Consider the following 27017-nt stretch of genomic DNA (forward strand, 5'->3'; position numbering starts at 1 on the left):
TGTTATAGAAGTCAAAAAATAGATCATAAGAAATTATTTTAAAATATCAAATACAAATTAAAATTATATGCATTATGAATGAAAATTATGTGCATTATAACAAAAAGAAGTTTCGTTATAAGAACAAAAGGAAAAAGGTAGTGAAGAAGTTAGAAAGATTTTTTTTTTTAAAATAATCTTAATTAGGATTAGAATTGAAATGTTAAAGTTTGGTCAGGTGAGAACTTAGAGTTTCATTTTTGCTTTCCAGTCACTTCAGGTGATACCATGTTCAGAGCACTATGTTGTGTCATCCTCTGATTCCAATTCTAGAAAGAGTTAGACAGGAACTTAACCTCTGTGTATAATTCTGTCAGAGCAGGAAAAGTAAAGCATATATATAAATATATGCAGCTCAGGAACCTGTAGCATAAAGCATCCATTATGGAGCAGCCTCAGTACTGATGGAGACCACTATAGTTTCAAAAAATAAAAATAAAAATAAATTAAAAAATTGTTGATCTTATTGTGATTTAGTGCTGAGATAAAAGCACTAGATACGCTTGAGGGAAGGGATGCCATCCAGAGGGACCTTGGCAGGCTTGAGGAGAGGGTCCATGCAAACTTCATGAAGTTCAACAAGACCAAGTGCAAGGTCCTGCACCTGAGTTGGGGCAGTCCTTAATATCAAGACTAGGGGATGAATAGATTGAGATTAGACATGAGTTGGCAAAGTGAGCTTGAACTCCAGAAAGCCAACCATATCCTGGACCGCACTAAAAGAAGCATGGGCAGCAGGTCAAGGGAGGTGATTCTCTTCCTCTGCTCTGCTGTCGTGAGACCCTACCTGGAGTCTCACCTCACCTGGAGAGCATCCAGCTCTGGGGCTCCCAGTACAAGAAAGACATGGACCTGTTGGAGTGGGTCCAGAGGAGGGTCATGAAAATGATCAGAGCGCTGGAGCACCTCTTCTGTGAGGACAGGCTGAGAGAGCTGAGGTTGTTCAGCCTGCAGAAGAGAAAGTTCGGGGGAGACCTTATTGCGGCCTTCCAATATATGAAGAAGGCTTATGAGAAAGATGGAGGAAGACTTTTTACGAAGGCCAGTAGTGATGGAACAAGGGGCAATAGTTTTAAACTGAAAGGAGGTGGATTTAGATTTCATATAAGGAAGAAATGTTTTACAACGAGGTTGGTGAGACACTGGAACAGGTTGCCCAGAGAAGCTGTGGATGCCTCATCTTCAAGATCAGGTTGGATGGGATTTTGAGCAACCTAGTCTAGTGAAAAATGCCCCTGTCTGTGGCAGGGGAGCAGGACTAGATGGTTTTCAAAGGTCCCTTCTGAGCCAACCGTTCTATGAAAGTGGTCTAATAGTATATACTATTGTCGCAAATCTAAAGTTACTATGAAACGTATCATTTTATTAATTTGTTTATAAGGGATCATTTGGTGAACAGGCACAAATAAACCATTTTTGGACAGTCTTTTGGAAATGTTCCCATGAGTTTTTTTTTATGCTATCCATTTATTCAGCTGGCAGGAGAAAAGAAGTACTCCCATTTACACTTTCTGGGACAGCACACATACCTTACTGCCACAGTGGTATGAGGTTTCAGTGCTACTCAGCTGCTCTTCTGGATTTTGGCTAATTCTAACTTTGCTTCAAGTGTTTGTTAATAGAATGCAGAGCTCCATTAAGAGGGTTGGCTTGAAAAGTATTTTTTGGGGATGCGTAAGCAACACAGACCATTTCTAGTTTAACAGGGAGTTGCTAGAATCATGGAATAAAATTCAGGTTCTGTCTTATGCAACTAAAGAAATTACATGATTGCTTGGATCTTAAAATTCAAATCATTATGATCTGTGTTCAAAATTATTTTAGGATAGGTGCATTTACAAAGGTTCTAAGTTTATTTTAAAAAAATAAATAAATTACATTATATTATTATATATGACATAGTCATTACATAATACAATAATATATATGCTATACTGTATATACACACTATTATATACTGTGATATATACTCTGCCTATACTGTGTGTTATGAACTATTGTATTACATATCATTTATTATAGATTATTATTATATTATAGTACATAACTATAAATTACTAATTTAAGTATTACAAATTATTTACGATTATTCTTAATTTTTTATTTTAAGTTATTTTAAGGATTATATTTAAACACTTAAATATCTGCATTTAAATATATTTAAATATGAGCTTTATTTTTGTTTACAGCTTTTTATGCAAATTTATTTTGATGAGATAGAATCATTCTGGTATAATAAAGTGTTGGAAAGTGTTAATATTTTATATAAAATATTTGACAGGAAAAAACAGTTAATGACACGTCAGCTGTATTCTTTCAATGATTCAGAATTAAATGCATTGTAATATTTTGGAGCAGGAATTTTGAGCATTTAGCATTTTCGTTTTACTTTCACAAAATCACTAGTGAAAAATTGTTTCATAGTGAATTAGTAGTTGGTCCATAAATAAACCTTATTGTAATTCTTCCTGTCAATTCACTGAAATCGAAATGTTTGTTCTGAAATATTGCTAGTTCATCAGACTTCCACTGAATGCAAGGTAAGATCTAAGTCATAGCTTTCTGGTGACTGCTGGTCACCAGGTGTAATGGTCCAGCATTTTCATCATCTGCGCTAGAACTGGAAACTTTTTCAAGGGTCTGCTGCTCGGAGCAGCAGCTATCTAGGACTTCAAAGTTCTTGTTACAGAGCCAGAATGAATCCGTCATTCTTCAGTGGGGCTGATACTATGGCTGATCTCAGGGACAGCGAAGCTGTGGAGCTGTGAGCGTGTCCTGTGATACAGAATATGCTGCATCAGCAGATGCTAATGGAAAAATTAGAGTTACTTAAACATTTACGATAATAAGTGTACAGTTGTGTATTAAGTAGAAAAAAATACTAAATGTGAAAAAAAAAATAATTAATTTTGGTTCCCCTTAAATTGGTAGGTATTGCATTTTGTTGCATGTTACATCTAATAAGTTTAGTGGCATCAACCATTTATATTTTATAGGGGTTTTCATCACTTTTTTAAAAATGCAAATAATTTCACTGCCTTTTAGTGACATCTGCTGGAAGAAGTGGGCCCACCTTCTACTGGTAAACAGACAAGAAGAGCGCTCGGAAGTTTTGTCCCACACATTTTCCTGATGTATTGAAATTTTGAAACAAAACTAATTCAGAATTGAAGTGCATCCTGTTTGCAACACTGCATAGTATTTTCCCCAAATCCAGGTAGAACTAGAGGATTACATAAACAAGCTCCAAAGTGTTCCAAGTCTAAATCTGGTTTTGGAAGGCAAAAAAAGAAGGAAATATAATCCACATTTGAAATTTGCAGTCGGTTGAATGGAGCAGAATACTGGTTAGTCTCCCAAAACATAGGCCGCGTAATTACTCCAGTTTCTCAGAACTGCAACAAAAATAAATATGAGCCTACAACATCTGCAACTAGCATGAAGTAAACCAAATCCTATAGAAATGACCCCAAAGGCTCTTAAAACATGCTGGAATAAAGATTGTTCACTATTTGTTGATACTGTTTATTTTTATAGGTCTAAATAGATTACTGGGAATTTCTCAAAAAAGCTGCTGTTGAGATACTCCTAATCCTAGCTGAAGTGGTAGAAATCTCTGGAGATGTAGTTGCACAAGCTGCAGTTGTAATGGTTGTTGTACAAAATACTGTACAATACAAATAATGCATTTTGGTAGTCTAGCAGGCATGGATACTAAATAGCTAAACTTTTTCGTACAGTCTTTTGCAAAACATTTTGACTCCTTACAAGAGCAAGGTATAGGGAAGGAATGCTGTTTGTATAGCAGCAGTGCACGTTACTTTGAGTTTTAAGTCTATTATGGATTTTCATCTGTTATGGCTAGATGTATCATGTTTTTTCATAAATATTTATTGGAAATTTTATTATTACCTTTCCCTTTATAGGAAAACTGCTATGCCAACATTATGGGAATCATTAGAAGAACCTGATATACTTGATACTACTGAGTTTGAATATTTATTCTCCAAAGACACCACTCAGGAAAAAAGAAAACCATTATCAGAGACTTATGAAAAAAAAAACAAGGCCAAAAAGGTATTTATTGTTTCTTTGTGTGTGCTTTTTTGTGTGTCACTGCTTAGTTTTACATTTTAAGAAAACTCTCTTTTAATTTGTTGTTGAACAAACAGATAATAGATGGGTTTGTAAATCTCATTTTGAAGCAAAATAGGTGGACTGATGATTCAACTGTTGCTTGAGAATGCAAGGTTATTGTTTACCTTGGAAGATTTCTTGCCTTTGAAAATGAAAGTTCCACATCCTGGTGAGGTAGAAAAAACATTGTCTAGGAGAACTGAATGAAATTTCTAATACAAATATAAAAGTGCCAGTATTACAGGTCATGTCTGCCCAAGAACGGATTTATAATTAAAGGCTGTCATTAAGTTATGCTAGCAAACCTCTCTTCCATTGAGATTAATTTTATTGGAGAAATAAAGTATAAAGCAAAATAGGACGGTTAGATGTTTTGAGTAAGGAATGCCAAAAAGCTTTTTTTCCAGTAAAAAGAACTGTGTTAGGAAGAGGCAGGACAATCATGTCTTTAATGGCCAAAAGTTCATGCAGCAGCTGTGTCATTATTGTAGTGCAGATATTGTTAGTCTCAGACATGGTCCATTACAGAGGGAGCTTGTACTTGTCAATTCCTATGTGCAAATAGGACAGGGAAATGGCATTAGTTGTATTTGCTGCAGGAGAAGTTCTAGGCTGAATAATAATCGATACTCTTTTCCTAAAACAATGTGGTTATATATTAGAAACCCATTTAAATATAGACCGTATCAGAAATCTGGTTGAGTTTACCTGCTTGGAACCACAAGAGGGCACTTTGTATGTAAACTATGCAATCTACCTTTTTCAATTTTGTAATACATATAACGAGAAATGTACATCCATAGATATATATCAGTGTAATCAGATCTTTCAAAGTATCTTTGATAATAAACTTCCTGTATTGTGTCTTAGTGCAATAGTTAATGAGAATTGTAAATAAGGCTATAAAATTTATAAAATTCAAATTTATGTGATGCAAAAAGTGAAAAATGAAAAATAGGGACAGGATGGGGGCATGCACCCCAAAGAAACGGATAGTTGTTGAAGTCCTTCAAATGTTAGATTGAAGTTGGACATAAACATCTCTGTGAAAGATATTTTCACACGTTTTACTTGAAAAATGCTTCAAGTGCATATGTCATGTAGTACTCAGCTGTATCTGTAAATCCCATTAGTTCATATTTCTAATGCTCTCTTTCTAAAATTTATTTTTACGTTTCATTAATTTACCTCTTTTGGACAGAATTATTTAATATGAAATACAAGTTTGTAAAGAAATTTGAAGAAGAATGTAACCAGTGTAACTTTAATGAAGAAATAATATGCACAAGTAGTTACCTTTGTATTTCAAAATCTCAGCAATTAAGAGACTATACCTAGTTCTCCAGGTGTATGACAGCAAACCAGGTGGAGAATTAGGCTTGTATTCTGAAAGATGAAATTTCATTATTCTTTTTCCTTGCTGCTTTGTAAACTAACTTATTTGCTACAGCAGCACAATTTTTAATGATCTCTCTTAACTTTATCCAAAATCAAATTGGATAATAGTTACTCTATACACTATAGGAACTAACAGTATAATAAGTACTATTTCTTGTGAGAAACCAATGTGTTTTCTTACAAAGATATCTTTACAAAGATATCAGGTTTTTGAATTATTCTGTTTTGTTATTAGACCTAAACTTATTATTTTTAGACTAGGGATACATTTACTGAAATTAATGAAATAAAGAAAGTTTCTTTAAAGGACTGGGTGAAAATACAAAACTAAATCCCCTAAGAGATAAATAAGAGTTATATCTGTTACCGTCTCTTTAGTTTGGTCAAACTCGTGGGATTATGATCATGGTATTAGAAACCATGGGAATTCTAGGGCTTTCTGGGAAAATTTCAAAAACTCATGGTCAATAATATTAAACTTTCCATCATTTGGTCAATTAAAAATTTTTTTAAAAATCAGCTTTTAGAATTCAAACTAAATTTGAATTTAATTGGATATAGAAGCATTTTCTTATTTTTTTATTCTGTCTTTCCACCTTTCTCTGTTAAATGACTCATAGTAGCAGCTGAATGTTTTTACAGACAGTTGGTCCTCTTATATGGTCCTGTGTTTGTCTCTCTGAAAGCCCAGATGTCTGCAGGCTGGCTCCAATGGATCAATCTTGGTGGGCTGCAAGCAATACAGTAGTAGGGAGGCATTTTATTTAGTTACAGGAGGGTTTATTAGTAGATAGTAGCAGAAAACTACCATAGGTTAATGTAGAACTATCAGTTCTGCTGGCTTCATTTGCGCTTTCTCATGCTTTTTTCTCAGCTCTCAACTTGCCTTTTTTTCTAACAATTATATCTATCTTCTAGCGTTTTAAAAACAATCTTGTTCTTTGCTTCAGTACAGGAATTTGTGCTTGTTTGGTCTTAAGAATGCTACCGGTGTCACAGTGTATGGAATTTTGTAGTCTGGTTAAAGATGCTTTCTTTAGACCTTAAGGAAGACGTATGAATCTTCCGAGTTTCATCGTATATTATAATTTTTAGCTGATGCTGTGTCATTTTGTATATCTTTGTAAATTCCTTTTTCATGTTCTATAAAAAAAGCCTTCCAGAGCAAAATATAGGAACAGCAATAGAATCTGGACTAGTAGTTTATGTTTGGAATCGGTAAGCTTTTTTATTTAATAATACATGTTAGTGCTGACTATTTCGCTGCATTAAATTTCTTCTCTGAACAAACTTCGTCCTGTTTCATACGATCTTATACAAACTAAGTTCGGCCTGCTTGGTATTTAGAGAAATAACAGACCAATAGGTAGTGCAGGATTGCTTGTTAAAACATGATTAATACCTTTGTCCTTGAATGAGAATTACATCAGTACCTTACAATCAGGTTCCTTATGCAATTAGAAGTTCTATCTTCCAAATTAGAGGGCAATTTTTTCTCATGTAGCTGGATCTTCTTTATAAAACTAAGGAGACTTTAACAATTAGTGGTCTGTCGAATTATGACTTCTTTACCATCTATTTACATTTCTCTTACAGTTCCAAATAATATTATCTGATTTATTCTGAGAATTATTATTTTTGTGAGATCAGTCAGAATAATCTGTATGCTTAGTGTGTGAAATGAATGCTTCTGTGAAAATCATGACATTAAGACTCTGGAAATTTCACTTTGTCTATTATTACCCATTTGTCCACATAGTAGACATCTTATGGCAACACAGATTAAAATATTCACTGTATGCTGTGCGTTTGTTACTTACAGCTGATAGACTTCTACCATTTTCAGCCAGAAGTACCTAAGTCTTGTCCTACATAAATGGAATGGATGGTCTGTTTTCCAGAGCCATTTGGAAAGTTATGCTCAGAAAGGAAAATTCTGAGTATATATTTATATTCAAATATATATATATTTATACTTATACATATAATGTACTTACAATATAATATATACTTTATAAAATGTATATTTATAATATAAAATATATTTATACTTATACATATACTCAGTGTCAAAATAGGAGACGACATTGAGGATTCTGTGGGCATCTATGCTGGGTCTGGTTACCTCAGTATTTTCACTTGTGACCTGGATAATGGAATATTAACTCTGCAGCCACCACCTAGTTGCAAGAGGCTTCAAATATACTGGAGTGAACCCTTTAGAAATCTTTCAAGTATCAGAGATATGGTCTGAAAGATAGGGATGAGCACAAAGGAAATACAGTTAAACACAAAGGTAATACAGTTAAGGATATCCAGGTACCTAAAATTAAGATGGGGTACAACTGACTAACTGACTAGGTAGCAGTTTAGCAGAAAGGATCTTGGGTTTATAATGGCTCACGAGGAACGTGGCTTGTCAAATGGTGGTGGTACTAAAAAGGGAAAACAACTCTGATATAGCAATAGAAGCATTGCTTGCCAGACAATCTACTCAGCCATGTCTCAGTTAAGAACTGCATCTAGAGTTAGGCCCTTCATTAAAAATGTTTACCAACTGTAAAGAATCAAGAAGAATGAGAATGATGAAAGGTGTAAAAGTAGTCTCTGAGAAAAGAATTGAATTATTATGATCATTTAGACTAGGAAAGAAAAGGTTGACATTGTCATCTAGTGCATGCAGCTGCTGCAGAGAGAAACAAAAAAAGCTTTCTAAGAGTAAGAATACCAAAGGAATGCAGAAGAATGTTGGCTAGGGAAATTGTGTTTCTACATATAGAGTTGTTACTATCTTGAAATGCACAAATGCTTTGGATGACATTTGAGTGCCTTTCCGGCATCATGATTCTGTCACTCCATTAAAAGGCATAAAGTCCAGTTTCTGTCCATCGTCCTATGGACGGAAACAGCTGACTATCCTTTTTTCCACTGTGGAAGCACTTTCATGATTCCCAAATTCATTGCTTTCATGCCTGCCAGAAAAAGGCTTATTAATTGAATTACACTAGTTTCTAGAGGCTGTCATCCTGTCATGAGGATGTAACTACTAGAATCTGAAACGCAGTTATTAAAAAATAAGGTACTCGAACAAGTATGTGGGAAAAAAAGCAAGGGAAGTTAAGAATCTTCCAGCAGCAATGGTAATATAACTTCTTAAATGACTGCATAACGGATGATGTTATTTATTTTTAGGCATATATTGACTTATTTTGGAAAAATATAGTACATCCACTTGCTAGTGATACAATGTGAAAATAACATAGTTTACATGAAGGTCAGATGTACCTTTCTGGTACACTTATATATTCCTGAAATTTGTTATGGTAATGCTGGGTTTAGAAGCTCTGCAAAGTGTCTGGCTGCTCATGCTTCTTTGATCATGTGCTCCTTTGGAAAATTCAGCAGCTTTGAAAGAACCTCTTATTTTTTTCCAACTCTACATCCTCTGAAATATTTCAGGAAATTGTTGTGCATTGATCTGCTCTGCATATATGCAGTTTTCTAAATAAAAGTTCTACAGTTGTATGTAAATAATGATCAAAAATAAATATTCTAGATTTTTAGGTATTATGCCTTGAGAGTAGAATTTGTCTTTTCTGGTTGGAGAGAATTTAGACAAATATATTAGTTATATTCCAATATTAGAACAAAATAGTATGCAATATATTTAAGAATTAATAAATATAGTTCTTTTCTCATAAGTATGCTTTTGAAGTGTAAGACTAAAAGCATTCTAATCTTCTACGAGTTAATACAATGCAGTGATTTTTTGGGTATGATATCTGTGAAATGGAAAAAAAGCTATTGCTTGCATCCTGACTTTCCCAGAGACTCTAGACAAATAATGTATAGAAGGAATGGGATTTATTTCCTAGGATAGTTCTGAAGTCGTTGAATTTTCAGCAGGCAAAGTTGAAGTTAATAGACAAAAATAAAGAAGCTCATTAGCATCTGAATATGAATCAAATAAATTTCTCTCTGGTTTTTGCTAATTCAGTCAGCTTAATCTAAATACATATGTTACTGGTATGATGCAGCTTGGCAATGTACATTGAATCTGAAAGTATTTATGCCGTGTGAGGTGTTGTGGTCTTTAGTTAAGCTTTCTCAAAGGTGCGTAACTGGTCTCACTTTTAAAATTACTTGGAAGTTACAGCTTCTTGGAAATCAAGAAAGAAAATGGCTAGATCCACCGGATAATTTTAGTACATAACTTCAATTTAGGTATTGATTCTACTGGATATTTTGACTTTAAATGTTTTTTGAATATAACTCCTATTTTTAACTCCTGTTTGTAAGGTGTCACTGACATGTGTGAAAGTGCAACTGTTAAACAAGGCTATTTTCATCATCATGTCTATATTTCTCATGCTTAGATTTCAGTTGCACCTTTCTGGACATATGATTTCTGCACCTATTGTATTACCAACTAACACTCACATTAAAGTGTTTGTCTAGGAATGTATGGTTTATTTAAAAAAACGTATTGTAAATTATATTTATGAAATTGTAAATGGACTTAAACTATAAAGTTTTATCTACCAAAAATGTTCAAATGCAGGTAGATACAGTATCATTAAGGTCCATAGCTGTCAATGAAAACCATGAAAATGGAAAGCAATTAGCATGTTAAAACTCTAAGCTATTTTTCTGAAGAAAAAAGTATCAGTTGTTTTTGAAAGAACTCAGCTTTCAATAGATTTTAATATAATTTGAAGGTTCTAACATCTTTCCCAGACTCTGGAAGTCTTCTGTGGAAGACTTCATCATGTCAGATGAAGGACTGAAGTTTTACACACAAACAATTTTGCTTTCATTCATTCTAAACTGTTAACATTTCTTGTCTGTACATATCCATGCAAATTTTTAAGCTAATTAATAGGCACATGTAATTGTTCTCAAGCCATAGGTTCTCCCTTTCCTGTTAAATTTGTGGAATCAAAATCTGTTCGTATGGTACCAAATAGAAGAAAGGCAGAATTAAGACATGTATTTTGAAATGAAATAAAAACCATGATTCATTATGTATTAAATTATGATACTCAGTAAGCCTGAAAAAGAGGTAATTTAGAAAAAAAAACATTCCTTTGCTGTGATTTATTCCATATGCATTCTGTAGCTCCATCGCTGGACTTACACATATTTTAAAGTTGCATTAGTTTTTCCAACATACATGAGAACTTGTTTGTAACTTATCCTCAGAAACTCAAGTATTTTCTATACTTTCTCAAGAAACAGAGTAGTTGGACGTTTGTGATGCCACTCTGTCTTCATCTTACCAAAAAAATGAGTAAATGTCAAGTAATTTGTGTCAGGTGTATGCTCCAAATGAAAGTCCATCAATCATTTTTGGCCCTTTAGTGCAATGATTATCATTTCAAAGACGCAGGAGGACATTAAAGATAATGGCTTTTCTGTTGTCTATTATCTCTAACAGACTTCACATAATTATTAACATGTGTTCTCATTTAAGAAGAGTGTCAATATTTTGAGTGAATTACATTTTTTTAACTGAAAGGGATATGTCTGTCAGCAAGTTTTTTGTTCATCTAACTAAATAAGGAATTACAATTAATGAATTTTATATTTCCGCAAGAAGGGCAGATATTGCAGAAAATGTTGGAAGCTTTGCAGGATTGAAACACAATGACTGTCTTCAGCTGTCTGCATAAGATAATAAACAGTGTTCAAACTTGAGTAGAAGTAGTAAAATGCTAGTGCGTGCTCTTCCGAGGCACTCTCACTTTTTTTTTATTTTTTGTGCTATACTGAGAAGAATGAATACGGCATTTCCGTGTTTACCACAAGGCTCTGCAGTCATGTAGGATATGGAAAGTATCCATAAAGGGCAAATATCTATTTTGTGGCTTTGTTTTGTTTTCACAGTTTTGATAGGAATAAAGATTTTAAAGTAAGTTTCTTACTAGCTCATTTCTTACCTCCTGTTTTATCCTGAGAAACTGCTGTTGGCTTGTGCTTCAGCAAAAGGCTAAAAATAGTGAGGGTCTTTTTCATCCAATAGAATTGCAAATAGAATTACACGTCTCCTAAAATATTTTTAAAATATTTAAGAAACATAAAGCTGTGGTTCATCCATGTTAAATAAAAAATAGTTAAACTTGGCTCTCTGCCTTTGAGTAGGAATGAAAGAGATAATGTCTAGTCTTAAGCTTCTGAAATTTCATTGGTAACTCTTGGGGTGTTTACGTAGAATGGCTTGAGGGGCATATCCCACTTCTTGTGCAGGATATTCTTCCTCTGTTTGAACAAGGTTTCAGCAGACTACTTATGGGTCCAGGCTGTTGACTTCACCATAAAAGTTAATGAGTGGGAATGGAGGGAAACACTGTGATATGCGGGACAGCTTTTTAGCTTATGGTTTCCCTCAATAAATTTAAATATTATGGAGAGAATCCATGCAGCAGCAGGAGGAAGGACTTAGCTTTTAATCACTAAAGTAAACTGAATCTGTTCAGATTTCAGCACCAGTAAGTGTCCTGGACAGAATGTAGACGTTACAGTTAGACAAAACAGTGAAAATACATTTCTGGCTACATTAGAGAAACACCTTTTAATGGGAATGACAGAATAATTTATGAAAGTATTCAAGCTTCAGTACGTCTCCACTTTTAATTAGATGATAAATATTTGAAAGATACAGAAGGGGCACTTGTGTACAGCAAATGAACTAACTTAATAACATTAAAAAAGAGTCGGGGAACACCACATAGAGCAAATAATGTTATGGATCAATGAATTTAATGAATTAGCACCAGCAGTCACAATCCTGTCGCTGAGCCAGAAGATGTTGCATCCATTACAATGATACATTCATAGTCTGGAGGAGCGGCAGGCAGCTGGCAAACCCTGCCAGCTGGCACAGCAGCATCAACTGGCGTCAGCTGGATTTTAGCTGCTTACCTGTCACTGCCAGCTACAAGCAAGTCCCAATATGCTCAGAGGTGATCAGTGATTTGTCTTTTAAAAGCATAGACTAAATAGTTCAATGCAGTCTTTACAAACTTTCATTTTATTTGGCTTATGGTTTTTATGACCTGTAAAAGTGCTGATTTTTTTGTGTCTACTTTCCATTTGGAATTCACGCACATATTTAATTCCCTGTCAGTGGCTTCCCCAGAATAACCATAATATGGGGCAAAATTAATATCTCTGAAAATGTGTTCTCTGTTTTACCACTGATTATATATTTTTGTTGCAAAATCTTTCAAGTTGCACATTGGCTCTAAAAACCTATGACAAAAGTCCTGTGTAACACATAGCATTACAACTTTGTTTTTAGAGTGATTTTATGCCCAATTTCAGCTATTCTGTTGTCTTGTTACTCCATTTTTGCTCTCTAATGAATAAAATATTAGCCCTCAGTTACAGATTTCAGTTGGCTGAAGCTATTTCAGGTAGTCTGAGTCTAGTTTGATGCCTGGTAATTGTGACCATGTGTACATTTGTCTAAAATGCATGTGAACATACAGTTAGTTGGCCATTTTAAAACATGAATCTCTGTTTTAGCTTTTAAAAATTATACTGGCTCTTCTTTAATTTTTTTTTTTTTCACTAGTCTTCTAGGAAGGACGTCTTGCTTAGCAATGTGAGCTAGTGTTGATCATATCTGGAGAATATATTAGCACTTTAAATGCTTTAATAGAATGATTTCAAATGTCATATTGTCTACGACACCTATAGTCTGGAAAGGTTTTGCCTCAAACTAGGCATGTCTAATGGGGTTTATGACAACCTATGAATTTGCCCCTGAACAAGGTCAGCTTGGAGGTCAGTGAATGCTATACAAATTGCATACTACTCAAGCCTGTAATTATCCCTGTAAGAAGTTAATGTGCTGCGGAGTTCAGCAAATTCATGTAAACCTTCAGAAAGGACCATGATAAACCGAGCAGTTACTTACATTTGCTCTAAAATACCGCAGTCAACCGGATGTGATGCTTACAGAACATTCATTTATGGTAACTTGTAGCCAAATCATCTTGTCTGCTTGTGTATTCATGAGACAGGGAGCCTGAATTCTTTCTTATTTGAAGAAAACACTTTAAATAGTATTATTTTCTTAATATCCAGCATACATGCTGTACATATAGCCTGAAAAATTCCAATTTTGGCAAAAAATATGCAGCATCTAGTTTAACATAAGTTCATTAATTGTTGAGGCCTTACAACAGGGACGTAAAATATCTGTCAGATCTTTGTTGAAGACAGCATGTATTCCAACTTGTTCATGTGTTGTCCAATTTCAGTACTCTATAAATAATCATGGAATCATAGAATTGTTAGGGTTGGAAGGGACTTTAAAGATCATCTAGTTCCAACCCCCCTGCCGTGGGCAGGGACATCTAACTAACTTTGCATTTTCAGGTGAAAATGACAGTATCGTTTCTCCTTTTCCTGTTTTTTTTTTTTTAACTACAAATCTACTTTTATATAGGTGAATGACTAATTAGTTGCACAGTGAAGTATTTCTAAATCCCATAAAGCATAGGTAAGAAACATTTCTATGAGTTAGTATAAATTTTGTCAGTTAACTGTCTGTAATGTGAGCGTCTATAAGAATATTACAAGGATAAGGGATAACAATTACTTGAAGTTTTTAATATTATTAAATATCCAAATAGTAGTATTACCCATATATTAAAATTAAATTTTGATAAATATAGATTAAATATTGTTCCAACTGGGAATATAAATTTAGGGAAAACTTAGCTATTAGTTTTAATCTTACATAAGAGTATTTTTAATAATATTTGTTCATCAACACTATGAAGTAAGCCAACTGCTTGGATCTGAACATTTCTTATTTTGAATAAGTTATGTACGTATTGCATTTTGTGATGTGCTGCTGTCATATCTTCCTTATGACATAAATCAAAATCACAAATGCTAAAATTCAGACATTGTGGGAAGTTTGGTGTTGACATTTCTAACATCTGAACTACACTTTTAAAGTTATGATCGTTTGCTTTTCATTACTTTATTTATGGACTGATACACATCAGTATCACTAATTTCAACCAGCCAAAATAACTTCCTCAGGATTTCCCCCCCTCCCTCTTCTTCTCTTGCCCCCACCCACCATCTGAAAAGGTTACAATCTGAATGTCAATATATTATACTAACAAGTGTCTGTTACCCAAAATGTGAACAAAATCCTCAAATCCGTGTGAAGTGTCAAGGGTGTGGAAGAAACAATTCAAACAAGAGTGAAAGAAATCCTTTCAGTAGCCCCTAGTGTTCCAGAAATAGTGTTGAGAGAGCATAAGAAGACATGTCTCTAATTCTCCTTGGTCAGGAATTGATCCTTTGTCAAAAAGATATACTTAAATGTCTTCACACTGAAATATAAACTAGCAGACAAACTAAGGAACTTGTGATGTACTCAAGAGTATCTTAAATAGTTCAGCCCTGATCACCTTAAGCAGAAGGGGGAAAAAATATATTCCAGAATAAACGGTTGGTGTGCCTTTTTTTTCCTTCTTAATAGCATCCTACGAATAAGAGGTGATGTTTTTTACTAGACCTGGTGAGAATTCAAGCTTACATTTGTCAGCCATTTGTTAAAGTGCAGAACACAGAGATAAGATGAAGGTCTTACTACTACATTTAGTTAATAAAAAGGTTTGATGTTTGGAGAGAGATTGAATTCAGTTCACAAATTACCTTCTGTCATTAATGTGAATGAATCCTTTGTTGACTGTTCATTTGATCTCAGATCATTTTGCATCATCTTCCTAGATTATCAAATTGTTGGATGGAAAACGGTCTCAAACTGTAGGAATTTTAATATCCAGTTTGCACCTGGAGATGAAGGATATTCAACAAGGTAAGTGTTTCTTACACTTAATGTATCACATTTGGGTGGATATTTTCTCATAGACCCCTTCAGAGAATTCCTTACATTACAGAATGGGCTTTGAATATAGTCCTCTTTAAGGTATCAGAAGAATCATTCTTCCTCTATATTTCAGTATATGTTAAAGTTTCACCTAAATAATCAGAATTGAATTTAGGTAAAACTCCTTCTGTACCATTTCATTTTGCATATCACTTTCAATACAGTGTTTTCTCAAAACTGTTTCATATTCCTCCCCTACAGTTCCCTCCTTTTTTTTAACCAAGTCCTCCACTGACAAAAATTAAATGGAGGGCTCATATATAAATCTTTTGGGCTTCAAACATGCAGTTGGCATTTGTTGAGTGTTTAAATTTTGCTTCATTAGCAGTATAAAAAGCACATTACAAACTGATGCAGCTACCACGTAGCACTCAGAAAGACGATCACCGCACGGCATTTTTCAAAGCACAGGGGCTGTGCAGTGTATAAATTCCATTACTGGTAGAAGTTATCTGAGCTTGCCAATACAACTGTAGAGAAGTACAGATTTTTTCAGAACACTGGGGTAATTCAGATTCTGCTTATGTTCTGGATTTAAAAAGATATTGTTTAAGGATATTGTTTATTTCTTTTTCACATTAAAAAAAGGAAAATATTCACCATTTAAAACAACTGCTGGAAGAATTCAAGTTGATGTCTCCTTTTTTGCTATTGTTTTCCCTCCATCACATGCAAACACTGGGTAGGGTGTTGAGATGCTGCTGGCATTGATTATTATTAATTTCAGAAGAGCCTTTGAGCATCTAGCACTTTAAAAACACAAGGGCTTACAGATGTCTCTTGGGGTAGAGGGAAACAACGAAAAGAGGGAATAACTTTGTGCTTGCCAGTATTGTGTGAAAGGTATCAGAATGAGATGGAAAAAACCTGCTATTACTAAAGGTCTGAATAATTTGCTGGCAAAAATTACAACAGCATAGGATAGGAAAACAGCTGTATTATAAAAAATGGGTAGTATTCTTAAGTGTCTTCAGAGGTGTTTTCATGAGGGTTTTTTTTCCATGCCATGTTGTTCTACTAAAATAGAACACATCTCTCTCTCTTTCTCTCTCTCTCTCTCTATCTGTTATTTGCTGTACTTGTATAGCTTTTGAAACCCTCTGACCAACTTATACGAAATTTAAGAGAGAAGAATGTCAAATGTTTGGGTAATTATACACTAGCATTTTAGCTTGAATCAGCAGTGCACTTTTGAATCAAATCTACCACTTGTCCCCTTTGTAGTGTTAGTGTTGAAGAGCCATTTCAGAGCAGAAAAATATCCTTCAGAATTAAATTAAATGAGAAGGTGTGTTCTAGGAGCATGCCAGCAGTCTCTACCTGTAGCAGGCTTTAAATTCTACTGGATCAGATGAGAGATAGTTAAAACACGCCGAAATGTGTATGGTGTGAACACTGGATCCTCAGTACCAGCTGTTGCTGTCTACAAATCCATTTCTACAGACTACACTACTTGCAGTTGTAGACATAGCTAATGTAGTCCTACAAACTTAATGAAAATTAGCGTGTTGGTAGAAGAGAGACACCAAAACAAGTGCTGTCACTGAAGGAAAGCTTATAACTCATCACCCTCTCTATTTGAGGTAGCAAATGACTGGCCTGTCACCACATGTGTTGCTCAAGGCAGCAATAGGATATGCTGCCTCTTGCTTATGGAAACAGCTAGGAGATACAAACGGGATTTGGGAATACTGTTAGTGGAACTTTTCGAAATATATTACAAAGCAGGGTGAGTGATTCTAATCAAGATCTGCGTGCAGAGACTAGTCCCCAGACTCAGGGAAAACATCTGTTCTGTAGAGAGGATCTTTAGAAATGCCTACTACAACGAACACAACAGTAGAAGTATGCTTACGTATCCTTTAGTATGTGTTCATCCCATAGTATTTTGTTTAATTTAAATCTGTGTGCAGTCCTGCCCATCAGGAGACAAATTCTTTGAAGACTGCTATGGTCAACAAACTGGATCAAAAAAGATCATAATAATCTAAATAGTTTGTGACAACAGCTAACCAAAAGAGTGTATGGTCATTGGGTGATGAATGTCAAAGTTCTTTTTTTTACCAAGTGAATTTACAAAGAGAAACATGAAAATTAAGCACTCAGCCCTTTTTTCAAGCCAATTTCCATTGCGTAACTCAGTATGTGAAAGACAAGGTAGAGAAAAGTTAATGGTCTTCGGCAGCTTGCAACAGAGAATGAAGAAACTTGAAGCAAAAGAAAGTCAAAATTAAAAAAGGGAATATTTATTTCAAGTTTTTCTGACCATGTTTGTTGAAAAGCCATATACAAATAAATTTACTGTCTGTGTATAGGCTACTGGTTGCTCTATCTTAACTAGCAGTTACAGAAATATAGATACAGAAAAACTGTCCTCAAATGAACTGCCTTATGCATACGGATGCATGCAAAATAGTAGAGGAGACAAAACAAGAGTAATCACAAGAAAAATTGCATCCTCCCTTAAAATAGTGTGAGATTTCTGCATCTATAGGATTGCCCTCTCAAATTAAAGTAAATAGCTTCACAGCCTATTCTGTAGATAGCTCAGCAGTGCAAAACAAGCAAGTGACCATATCTGGCACCCAGATGTTTCAATTTGCATTTGATAATGATCCAGCTGCCACACTTCAGGAAGGGAATCTCCCACACATGTTTGTTTGAGAGAGTGAAGTTCATCCTTTGCAGATAAGTTTAAATTCTTGATGTATCTGAGTACAGTCTACAGAAAAGACAGTGTAAAACTGAATAATTACTTTGGCTAGAGTTGCTATTCTATGTTAACATTGTCATGCTGCACCTGTCCTAAGCTTTTTGGTAGGTGGGAGAGGAGGAGATATCCTAGGTGCTGTAACGTTCTAACACTAACAAATTTTATTGGTGAATCTGGTGCTGAAGAGCGTAATGTAGTTTCTGATTAGACCACTGTTAATAATATCCATTTCCTGAGCAGAAGAAGCAGACAGAAGCTGTCTGCTTCAGTATGCTATATAGGATTTGTATGTATATTTAAAAATAAAAAAACAATAACCAAATTGTCTATAGATTATTTTCAAGGCTCCTTCTCTGCGTTTTTTTAAAACCTTTATAAAGAAGAGTTGAGGCATAGTGGAGATCAGTTATTAGGTAAGGAACGTGCTTTAACACTACACATTTAGATAAGTAGTCTACATTTCATATCAACGCACTTCTGTCTTAATTTTCATATCATTGTTCAGCTGAAATATTACAGCTTGAGAGACAAACTTGTGGTTCAAGGCTACTTATGTGGCTTTGCTCTTGAAATGTTACAACTCACTCCCCAGTGAGGTGTTTCAGTTCTGTTTCTAATGGGAAATGCTGATTGTGAATTCCCTCTGTGGGCACTGGTCCCAAGTTTTTACAGGGCAACATTCCAGTCACTCAGGCAGTTCCCAATATAGTAGCTAGCAACGGCAGTATATACCAGAAAACACATAATATTACTGTTCTCTGCAGCGTGCATCATCCGTGCTGGCTTCCCATGAGCTACTGAGATCTTTGTTCAAGAGTAAACTGGCAAAATTGTGGTGCAGCTCAGATGAAAAAAGTTTTAGTGACAGAAAATGGGATGTAGATAAAATGGAGATGCCAATGTCCGAAAGAGTGATTCTCCCAAATCCCTCCCTATGTCCATAGTGCCTGCATTTGGCCACTAAAATTCTGGGGTATCAGAATCACACAGAGTCACAATTGTGCTTCTGTACATTGCTGGAAGTAACTCACTGTCTAATACTCATGATTTCCATGAGGACAGATTAACTAGATGGTCTCACGTGCTGGTATAGTTTCCTTGGGACTAAATCTATGAGATGCGGTAGATCACAGCAGATGCACACTTTATACCTTGTTGCACTCTTTGTGGCAATCAAGTGCCATATTATTCCACGCAGAACAGCTGCAGGCTTTGCCTGTGCTTTTACCAAGGCAAGAGTTTGACACTGTAGCGCTACAACACTGACAGAACTTAGCATGTATGGCAAAGGGAAGAATTTAATGCTAATCCTTGGCATTGAGACTATTTCTAATGCTAATTCAGTATTTTTTTTTCTTTCCTAGATTTTAAGCAATTAAATATAATGTCTGAGACTCCATTTATTAAATCAGAGTAGCACTGGCCAACCTGTAATAGCACATATGGGGACCTGGTAGGCTTATTGTGCATTTGAAACATTCTTGAGTTCACCAACAATGTAAATTATCTATGCAGAGGCACATTAAGCTTTGGCAATATCAGAGAAATGTATTTTATCACACTTAGATGGGATGGATTAGAATGGATTTTGTTAAAAAGCCTAGGCCATGCCATCTGCTTTCATAGATTCACCTTCATTACTGGTTTTTTTTTGCTTGCTCCTCAAATGTGGAGTATATTTTTATTATACTGTCACAGTAATGATATTCTGATGGTGAGCAGTGCAAATAACTGTTATGCCACTCTGCACCAAAATTTTTTGCGTGGGCTTGTAGGAGGGGACCAACTTTCTAGAAAAAAACAGTTATGATACTCTTGTACAATGCCAGTCAACCAGTTGGAAAGTGTTTGATTGGTCATCTTCAACTTTGTGATTTACCCTCCATTGCCAACATATTGGCGTAAATAATTGGAAGAATGTGAGCGGCAGATTAACTCACCCAGACTGATGATCAGTCTAATAATCATTCTAATTCTATATTACATTTCTAATCATTCTGGTATTTCTGTGTGGTCTTCCACTGATGAGAGGCCATAGAAGTTATATAAAAAGGTTGCATTGTCTTAGTGCAATTTGTGGTTTATGGCACATCTAAACTTTGGAGAACAGTATCAGTGTTAGCCAGGCACTTTTCTTAGCATCTGAGAGACTGTTTTATATGTATAAGGGAAACTATTCCAAAGCAACTCTAATCTGCAGACTTAGGGTACTCAGAATTTCTGAATCCCAGTTTGTGTTTTAACCATATCATGCAGCACAAATAGTTTAACAGTTCCTTTCTCTATTATATTTTGGAAATACTTCTGTATAAAGATAGGTGCTTTGGAATATTTCTTGCATATGTGAAAAGAGTTTTATTGGGGTTTCAACTAAAATGTTTTGCAAGATGGAAGTATAGATAATAAAGGCTTAAAAAGTCTTGTTCCAAAGCTGTGTGACTTTTCCACCTACACAGATTATTACATGTATGCATTCTATATATACTGTATACTATGCATGAAGTATAGAGATAGCTGCATACCCATCTCAGAAGCTGGGCAACAGTTTTCTTTAAAAGTTATTTTCTTTGTTCTGGAAAATTCATAACATATGTTTTTGTGAATCTGCCTTGGGCATCCAGCCCGATGTGGGTAGGTTAACATTAGTGCCAGAGTCTTTTGCTCATGGCTTCTTGTAGGAACTGACCTTTTTTTTTAGTTTTCTCAATGTACATTGTGCACGTAGTCCTTCTTTGTAATATATATTTGAATGGTTTTTTGTATAGTACAAAATACTTAAATACTGGAGATAGTTAAATACTGGAGAAAAACAGTATTTAAATACTGGTAGTTAAATAGTTAAATACTGGAGATAGTTAAATACTGGAGAAAACCTTTAAATAAGTTTAGAACATATCAATTTGTCAGAAGTAAACCAGAGCCGTTTGGATATTTTAGGAAGCTTTGCCAAGTAGGGATTCGTATTTGACAATTATTGTCATTTTCTAATTGACTAGATCAGTCACAATTTAATTTGAATTTCTTGGGCTTCATGTTCCCATGAAATCGAGCCTTACTCAGCAGAACGTAATACATAAAACAATGAAGTACTTCCAGGTCAAATAATAGTACCTTTGGCAAGCTCTATTTATTTAAGTAACATATTTCTGTTTTATCATTAGGGAGCAGTTAAGGTGATTTCTTCATATTTCATAGTTTAATTGTCACATTAAGTGGTTTGATACTGCTGAGTATATGTAAGCTCTGTCAGCAGGACTTAAATCCTGATTTAACCAAAATGCGTTTAGTAGGAGTGAGGCTGTATATCGGAGTCAGCCTTAAGATTGTTGGTATTTAAGCTGGTTAAGAGGAGGAGAAATATCTTTTTCATATTTAACCTCTAAGTTCTACAGTTGAATGTAGACTGCACACAGTATGCTTTAAATTCTTGGCTTTCCTTTGGTTACATTTTTGAAGTGATAAAACAGAGCATGTGAAAAATCTGTGCAGTAGGGAGTCTGGTTTTTACAGTTAGATTCATTTTAAAAAAGTGAGTCTGTTAAAAACCTTCGGTAAAAGGTTATATTCGAAGCAATACTCTTAGTACGTGAAATGTGGTTGGCAAGTATTTTTATGTGTTAGTTTGCATGCATGATGCTGATCTGTTTTTTGTCCTAGCTGACGGTTATTATATCCTAATGGGTGCAACCCTGCACTAATGATCCTTGTGTATATAAATTCTTCTTGTTGTGAGCAGACACCATAGGCCACATAAAAATGTTTGCCTCAATTTCCCTGCAAAAAAGGATCTCAGAAACCAGACTTGGCCAAGTAACAGATTTTTTAAAGGTAGAGGAACCCAATAAAATTACCAGCTTTTCACAGCATGAGTCTACTTCCTTTCGACATATTGTGAGGTGTAGGTGAAATATTCTAACTGAACTGACAGTGTAAGGAAGACAGCTAACTAGAAAGCAAGATAAAAGTAAAAACCACCGATGATGATTGATATTGTAATACCTATTAATTGTTTTGGAGCCTCTTTTGTAGATTTATGTTACTTCACCTATATTACTTACACTTATGCGAGTCTTGATATAATGAGATTTAATGCAGTAGAGTATCACGGTTAAATTCACTGTATCAGGAAGAACATTTTGAAAAACTTATCAATGTTTTTATTCATTTTAATGATGTTAATATACATATGATTAAATCTGGGTTTTGTTTTTCACAGAAAAATTAAGAAGCTTTTGTTCCTTGTAGCTCTAAGTAAAAAGTAAAATAATTAGTTTCTTTGATCTAGTGTAATGGGGTTTTTTCAACTGCCCCAGTTCAAGTTAATTTACACGACATACTGTGAATGTATTGCACATGCCGTATTTTAAGAATATGAAGAGTACTAAGACACCTATGAATTTGGGGATTTCTTCCAGCTTTTTAAAATCAATGCTTCTATTTTAAAAAATTGACCAGTCTTCATGATTTTACAAGGTTTTGGTTTTGTCTTCTGCTCCAAATGTGTATGGCATTAAGTTCAGTCCCTTTGAATGAAAAAGGATGTAAGGACAAAGATAAAGATATTAAAATACATAAAGATGAAATAAAGGATCCTGTGTGGATTTGGCAGTGCTTGTGACTTTTTGGGCGTGGGTCTTTACATACCTTAACATCCCAAGATGTCCAGCTGTCATTGAATTGAGTAATATGGCTAGATTTTTAATTGCAGCCTGTCTGCATGGACATTGCCAAGAATAGCAGAACAGGTTGTATAGCAAGTATATCAGAAACAGGTTGTATAGCAAGTATATCAGAAAATATGTTATATTAAATATATAAAATATTAAATATATGAAATATCAAATGTTTTATATTAAATATTTATATTAAAAATTAATATTATACAATAACATACATATCCAAAAGAAAAAATAATTCATATTAATGTCCCTTAACCCTGATTATTATTCTGTTAAAAAAGTGTTAATTTATCAGATTGTATTTTATTAGTTTAATCTCAAACACTTTTTGCTTTATGACACCACTTCAAAACAATGCTGATTTGTTAGTACTGGTGTTGAGTACAGAAACACGGATGAGAAAATATAGCATTAAAAACCACTTTGTGATTTTGGGGGCCATTTTGTGACAAATCTCTGACTGAAAATTCCAGTTAATGTACAAATCTTGGTATTCTTACTATTTTTTTTTTCAAACTACTTCCCCTCATTGTAATAGTTCTGTACCTAAAAGTCTACTATTAGTTACATGTTTTGCATTTCTAATACGAGTTCAAATTACCTCCATTAAGTTGCTTTTCTAGATAACTCTGGACAAATAAATTTCTCCTTGTAAGCAGCTTTTGGAATATTCCAAAAAAAGGGATGAAAGGGAAACTGTAAGGAGATGTTTTGAACTAAATATGCGTATTTTAAAATCTTAGCAATTAATTACATTGGACTGTGAGACCAGTTTTCCAATGGATTTTCCAATCTCTTATGTTCTTTTGAAATTTCATTGGATAATACAGAAGATAATGCAGCTCATGGAACTGTCTTGCAAGAGCAAACAGATGATCTCATAGATTCAATCCCTAATGATTTTTCTTTAAACAAAGATTTTTGCCAAGCTTGGTTGTTGGGGCTTTATATTTGGTTACACTCTTGAGGTTTTTTCAAAGCTTTCCAATAGGACAAAAAATAGTTGGAGATACTGCTTTTTTTCACTGAAACTGTCGTCTTCTGTATAATTCTTTATTTCTAACCAAGGTGTAATGTCAGCAGATGGAATCATAATTGACAGGCAAAATTTTAAAGCATTCTAAATGTCATTGGACCTTTTAATAAAATTAATTAGCCTGCCACAGAGAAAATTTACTAGCCTGCTGGTTAATTTCACAATGTAAAATCATGGGGTAGGTGGAAGAGCAGGCGAAAGCTTATTACTTTTAAATAATTATTTAAAGATGTGTGCCTTGCCCCTTTCAAACATGGATTGCAAATGCAGCAAGAGCTTTTAAAATCTTCTAAATTCACAAGCAGTCAAGTTTCCTTTGAAGAAATATAATAATGTTGAAATTAAAAGTTATCAGGTACTAGCTAGTGATGAGTCACTGGTTATGTGGCAAATTGGTAGAGGCCTTAAGCTTGATTCTTTTGGGATTGATGTTCCCTGTAACATTTAAACATAAGTCAGGAGTTCAGAAATTGTGACCAGTCCCATAATGAATCTTGATAATGCTGGTTTCCGAAAAATTAAACATCCAAAGTTATTTCTATTCCATTGCGCGTTACTTAGCTTACTGGAATTTAACATTAGAGAGCATTAGAAAGCACTGTGAACCAATCCTATTTAGTTTTCAGAAGAGTCCCAATACATTGCCTAAATTGTAATGGGATTTGCAAATGTTGGAAGTACCTAATGCTATATATTCCAAATGTAGTAACATTTGGAACTAAGATAGGAAACATTTTGAGTATACTTTAGATGTCTCTGTTTAGGTGTGATGTTTAAAAGTATTTATCTGGAAATTGTCATGTGGGTAGTTTTCTAGTGGGTAAAGCTAACTCATATGTGAGCTAGTCTGTGAAGATACCTTAAAAATCTGTAGTACGGTCTTTTGTGCTCACAAATTTGCAACTTGCAAATCTTGCAAGTTTGTCTACTTGTCTACTTCCCAAGATTACCAGCACCAAGACAAGCAGATCTTCCTGTTTTCATATCTCCCATGAACACAGGGAGACCTAAATACCCTAATTCACAATTCCTTCCTATCCAACCTTCTAAGCTACTGTGGAACCTCTGCTGTTCACTGTCTGGTATCAATTGTTCTCATGTTCTCCTGCTTGGCCAGCTATGCAATCAGCTGAGTACCTGGCAGGTCGTATCTTTGACTGCTGACTATACGGGAGAGGAAACTTAGAACTCCATTCTCCTGAGACAGAGTTTACGTTAAGTTCTTGTGTGAGTCCTGTGACTTGAAGTCAGAACAAAAATAAAATGCTGAAAATAATAAATTATTAACTGGATACAAACATGTCCTTTAGCTGGGTCAGATATCTAGTATTTTTCTCAGGAAAACAGAATTGAACTCAAGTATGTTTTCTAGCATCTAATTTGTGATTGTATTCTATGCAGCTATACTGTGTGTTGATGACTCCATAGTAGATCTGGAAACACTGGAAGCACTATATGAGAATGTAAGTAAGCTAGGGTAAAGCTGTGGTTAGTCACCATAGTATTTCAGACACAGAATAAGTAAAGTTTTATTTTATGTTGTCGTTCTAGACTAGAGGCATTATATAGAAAAAAATATTTGGGGTATTTAACAGTAATACACTAAGTAACATAAAAAAATACCCATTGAGATGGTTATTTCTCTTACTGGCTTAGTTCTTAAATGTCAGAAAATTAAAACAGTGGAGAGCCTTTGGAATCAGATTGAAGTGTTAACAAAAGGCATAACATCTAGCCGTGTTCTCTGCTGAACTGCCTGAAAAATGCTGCCCTTACCTAAGGCCTATTTTGGCCTAACACGCTGAATTTCTTTCATTCAAGATGTAACTGGCTAAAACAGTTAACTCGGGCTAGTGCATTGCTGTCCTTACCCAAGTTGCTCAGTAGACTAAGTATATAGCATTCAGGAACTGTGTGACTCTGAAGTTGCATGAAAGAATACATTTACACTTGGCTGTGGAGATATCAGAGCTACCTCTCCGACCTAAACTGGGCGAAGCATCCTATCGCAGTATTTGCAGTGCTGTGCCCTACAAGGATGCTCTGCTTTGTGGCCATTGGTAGTAAATGGCACTGCAAGGTACTGAAGGAATTTATCGTGGATCTTTATGCCTCATTCTTTTGCATAGTCTAAATGTTTCCCAATAAAAACTATAATTGTTACTTGGCAGACAAACAGGTCAATTATTAATTTATTAATTTGTTATTCATTATTTATTAATTGCTTAATATTAATTCACTCAGAGAGCACAAAAGGATGAACTGGAGAAAATCAAGCAATATTATCAGACTTCAAAAGAGGAGGAACTGAAGCTTCTGGATAAACCGGAACAGTAAGATTATTTTTTGTAATATTTTATCATTATATAGTGTAGTCCTTTGCTGATATGTTAAAAGGGATCTTGATACATAATTTTTGGTAGCTAGTTTTTAAACTTTTTTGTGTATTTCAAGGCATGATGTAACCTTTCCCTTTGTCACATAACTTTTTTCAGACATGGCAGATTTTACTATGTCAACTTGGACCACCAGAACTGATAAAATATGTAACCTTGAATTAATAAAAATTTCTGTTCCCATTCTGACATTTGTAAAAGGCTTATCCCTCCCTTAGAGCTTTCAGGTCTAAATTAATGTGTCATAAAGCAGGGCCAGACTGATTTTTGGTTATTGATTATTTGAAAGAACTACACAAAGAGAGGGTTTTGGTGAGTCCTGTGACAAAGACACAATGTATGCTCTGGTCATGTTGACTGAAGATTTATAAGGCTGATTTCGCTGTTCATCTCCTGTGACTGTTGTGGGCTGTGACAACTGTTAGGATGAAAAACTGAAGTGTTGCTCCTTCTGTTGTAATAAACCTTAGACCAACGTGAAAATCACAAGAATCCATAAGCAGAATGGTATTCCTGAATTTTATTTTAGTGTGTACATTCAATTTCAGATTTTGGCCTACCAGTGGTGTTTGTCGTCTGCTACTTTGCTACTTTTCCCTTTGTACTTCATCCTCCTCTTCTAATCACTGTGCAATTTCCTTCCCTGAGGCCTCTTTGCCATCTTGCTTCCTTTTCACTCTTGTCTGTTTTTGTGTTTTCT

The 27017-nt window shown here is 34.7% G+C and overlaps 1 protein-coding gene across 6 annotated transcripts in view; it reads left to right on the forward strand.

The window, feature by feature from the left end:
• FMN1 (formin 1) overlaps positions 1-27017 on the forward strand; it is a 200199-nt gene that overhangs the window by 108242 nt on the left and 64940 nt on the right. For all 6 annotated transcript variants that reach the window (XM_074584990.1, XM_074584992.1, XM_074584991.1 and 3 more), the window contains 4 exons: positions 3966-4116; positions 15334-15421; positions 25323-25384; positions 26166-26254. In XM_074584990.1, coding sequence (XP_074441091.1) covers positions 3966-4116; positions 15334-15421; positions 25323-25384; positions 26166-26254 — 390 coding nt within the window. The remainder of the gene's footprint in view (positions 1-3965; positions 4117-15333; positions 15422-25322; positions 25385-26165; positions 26255-27017) is intronic.

This window comes from Larus michahellis, chromosome 4, assembly GCF_964199755.1.
Source record: "Larus michahellis chromosome 4, bLarMic1.1, whole genome shotgun sequence".
Lineage (NCBI taxonomy): Eukaryota > Metazoa > Chordata > Aves > Charadriiformes > Laridae > Larus > Larus michahellis.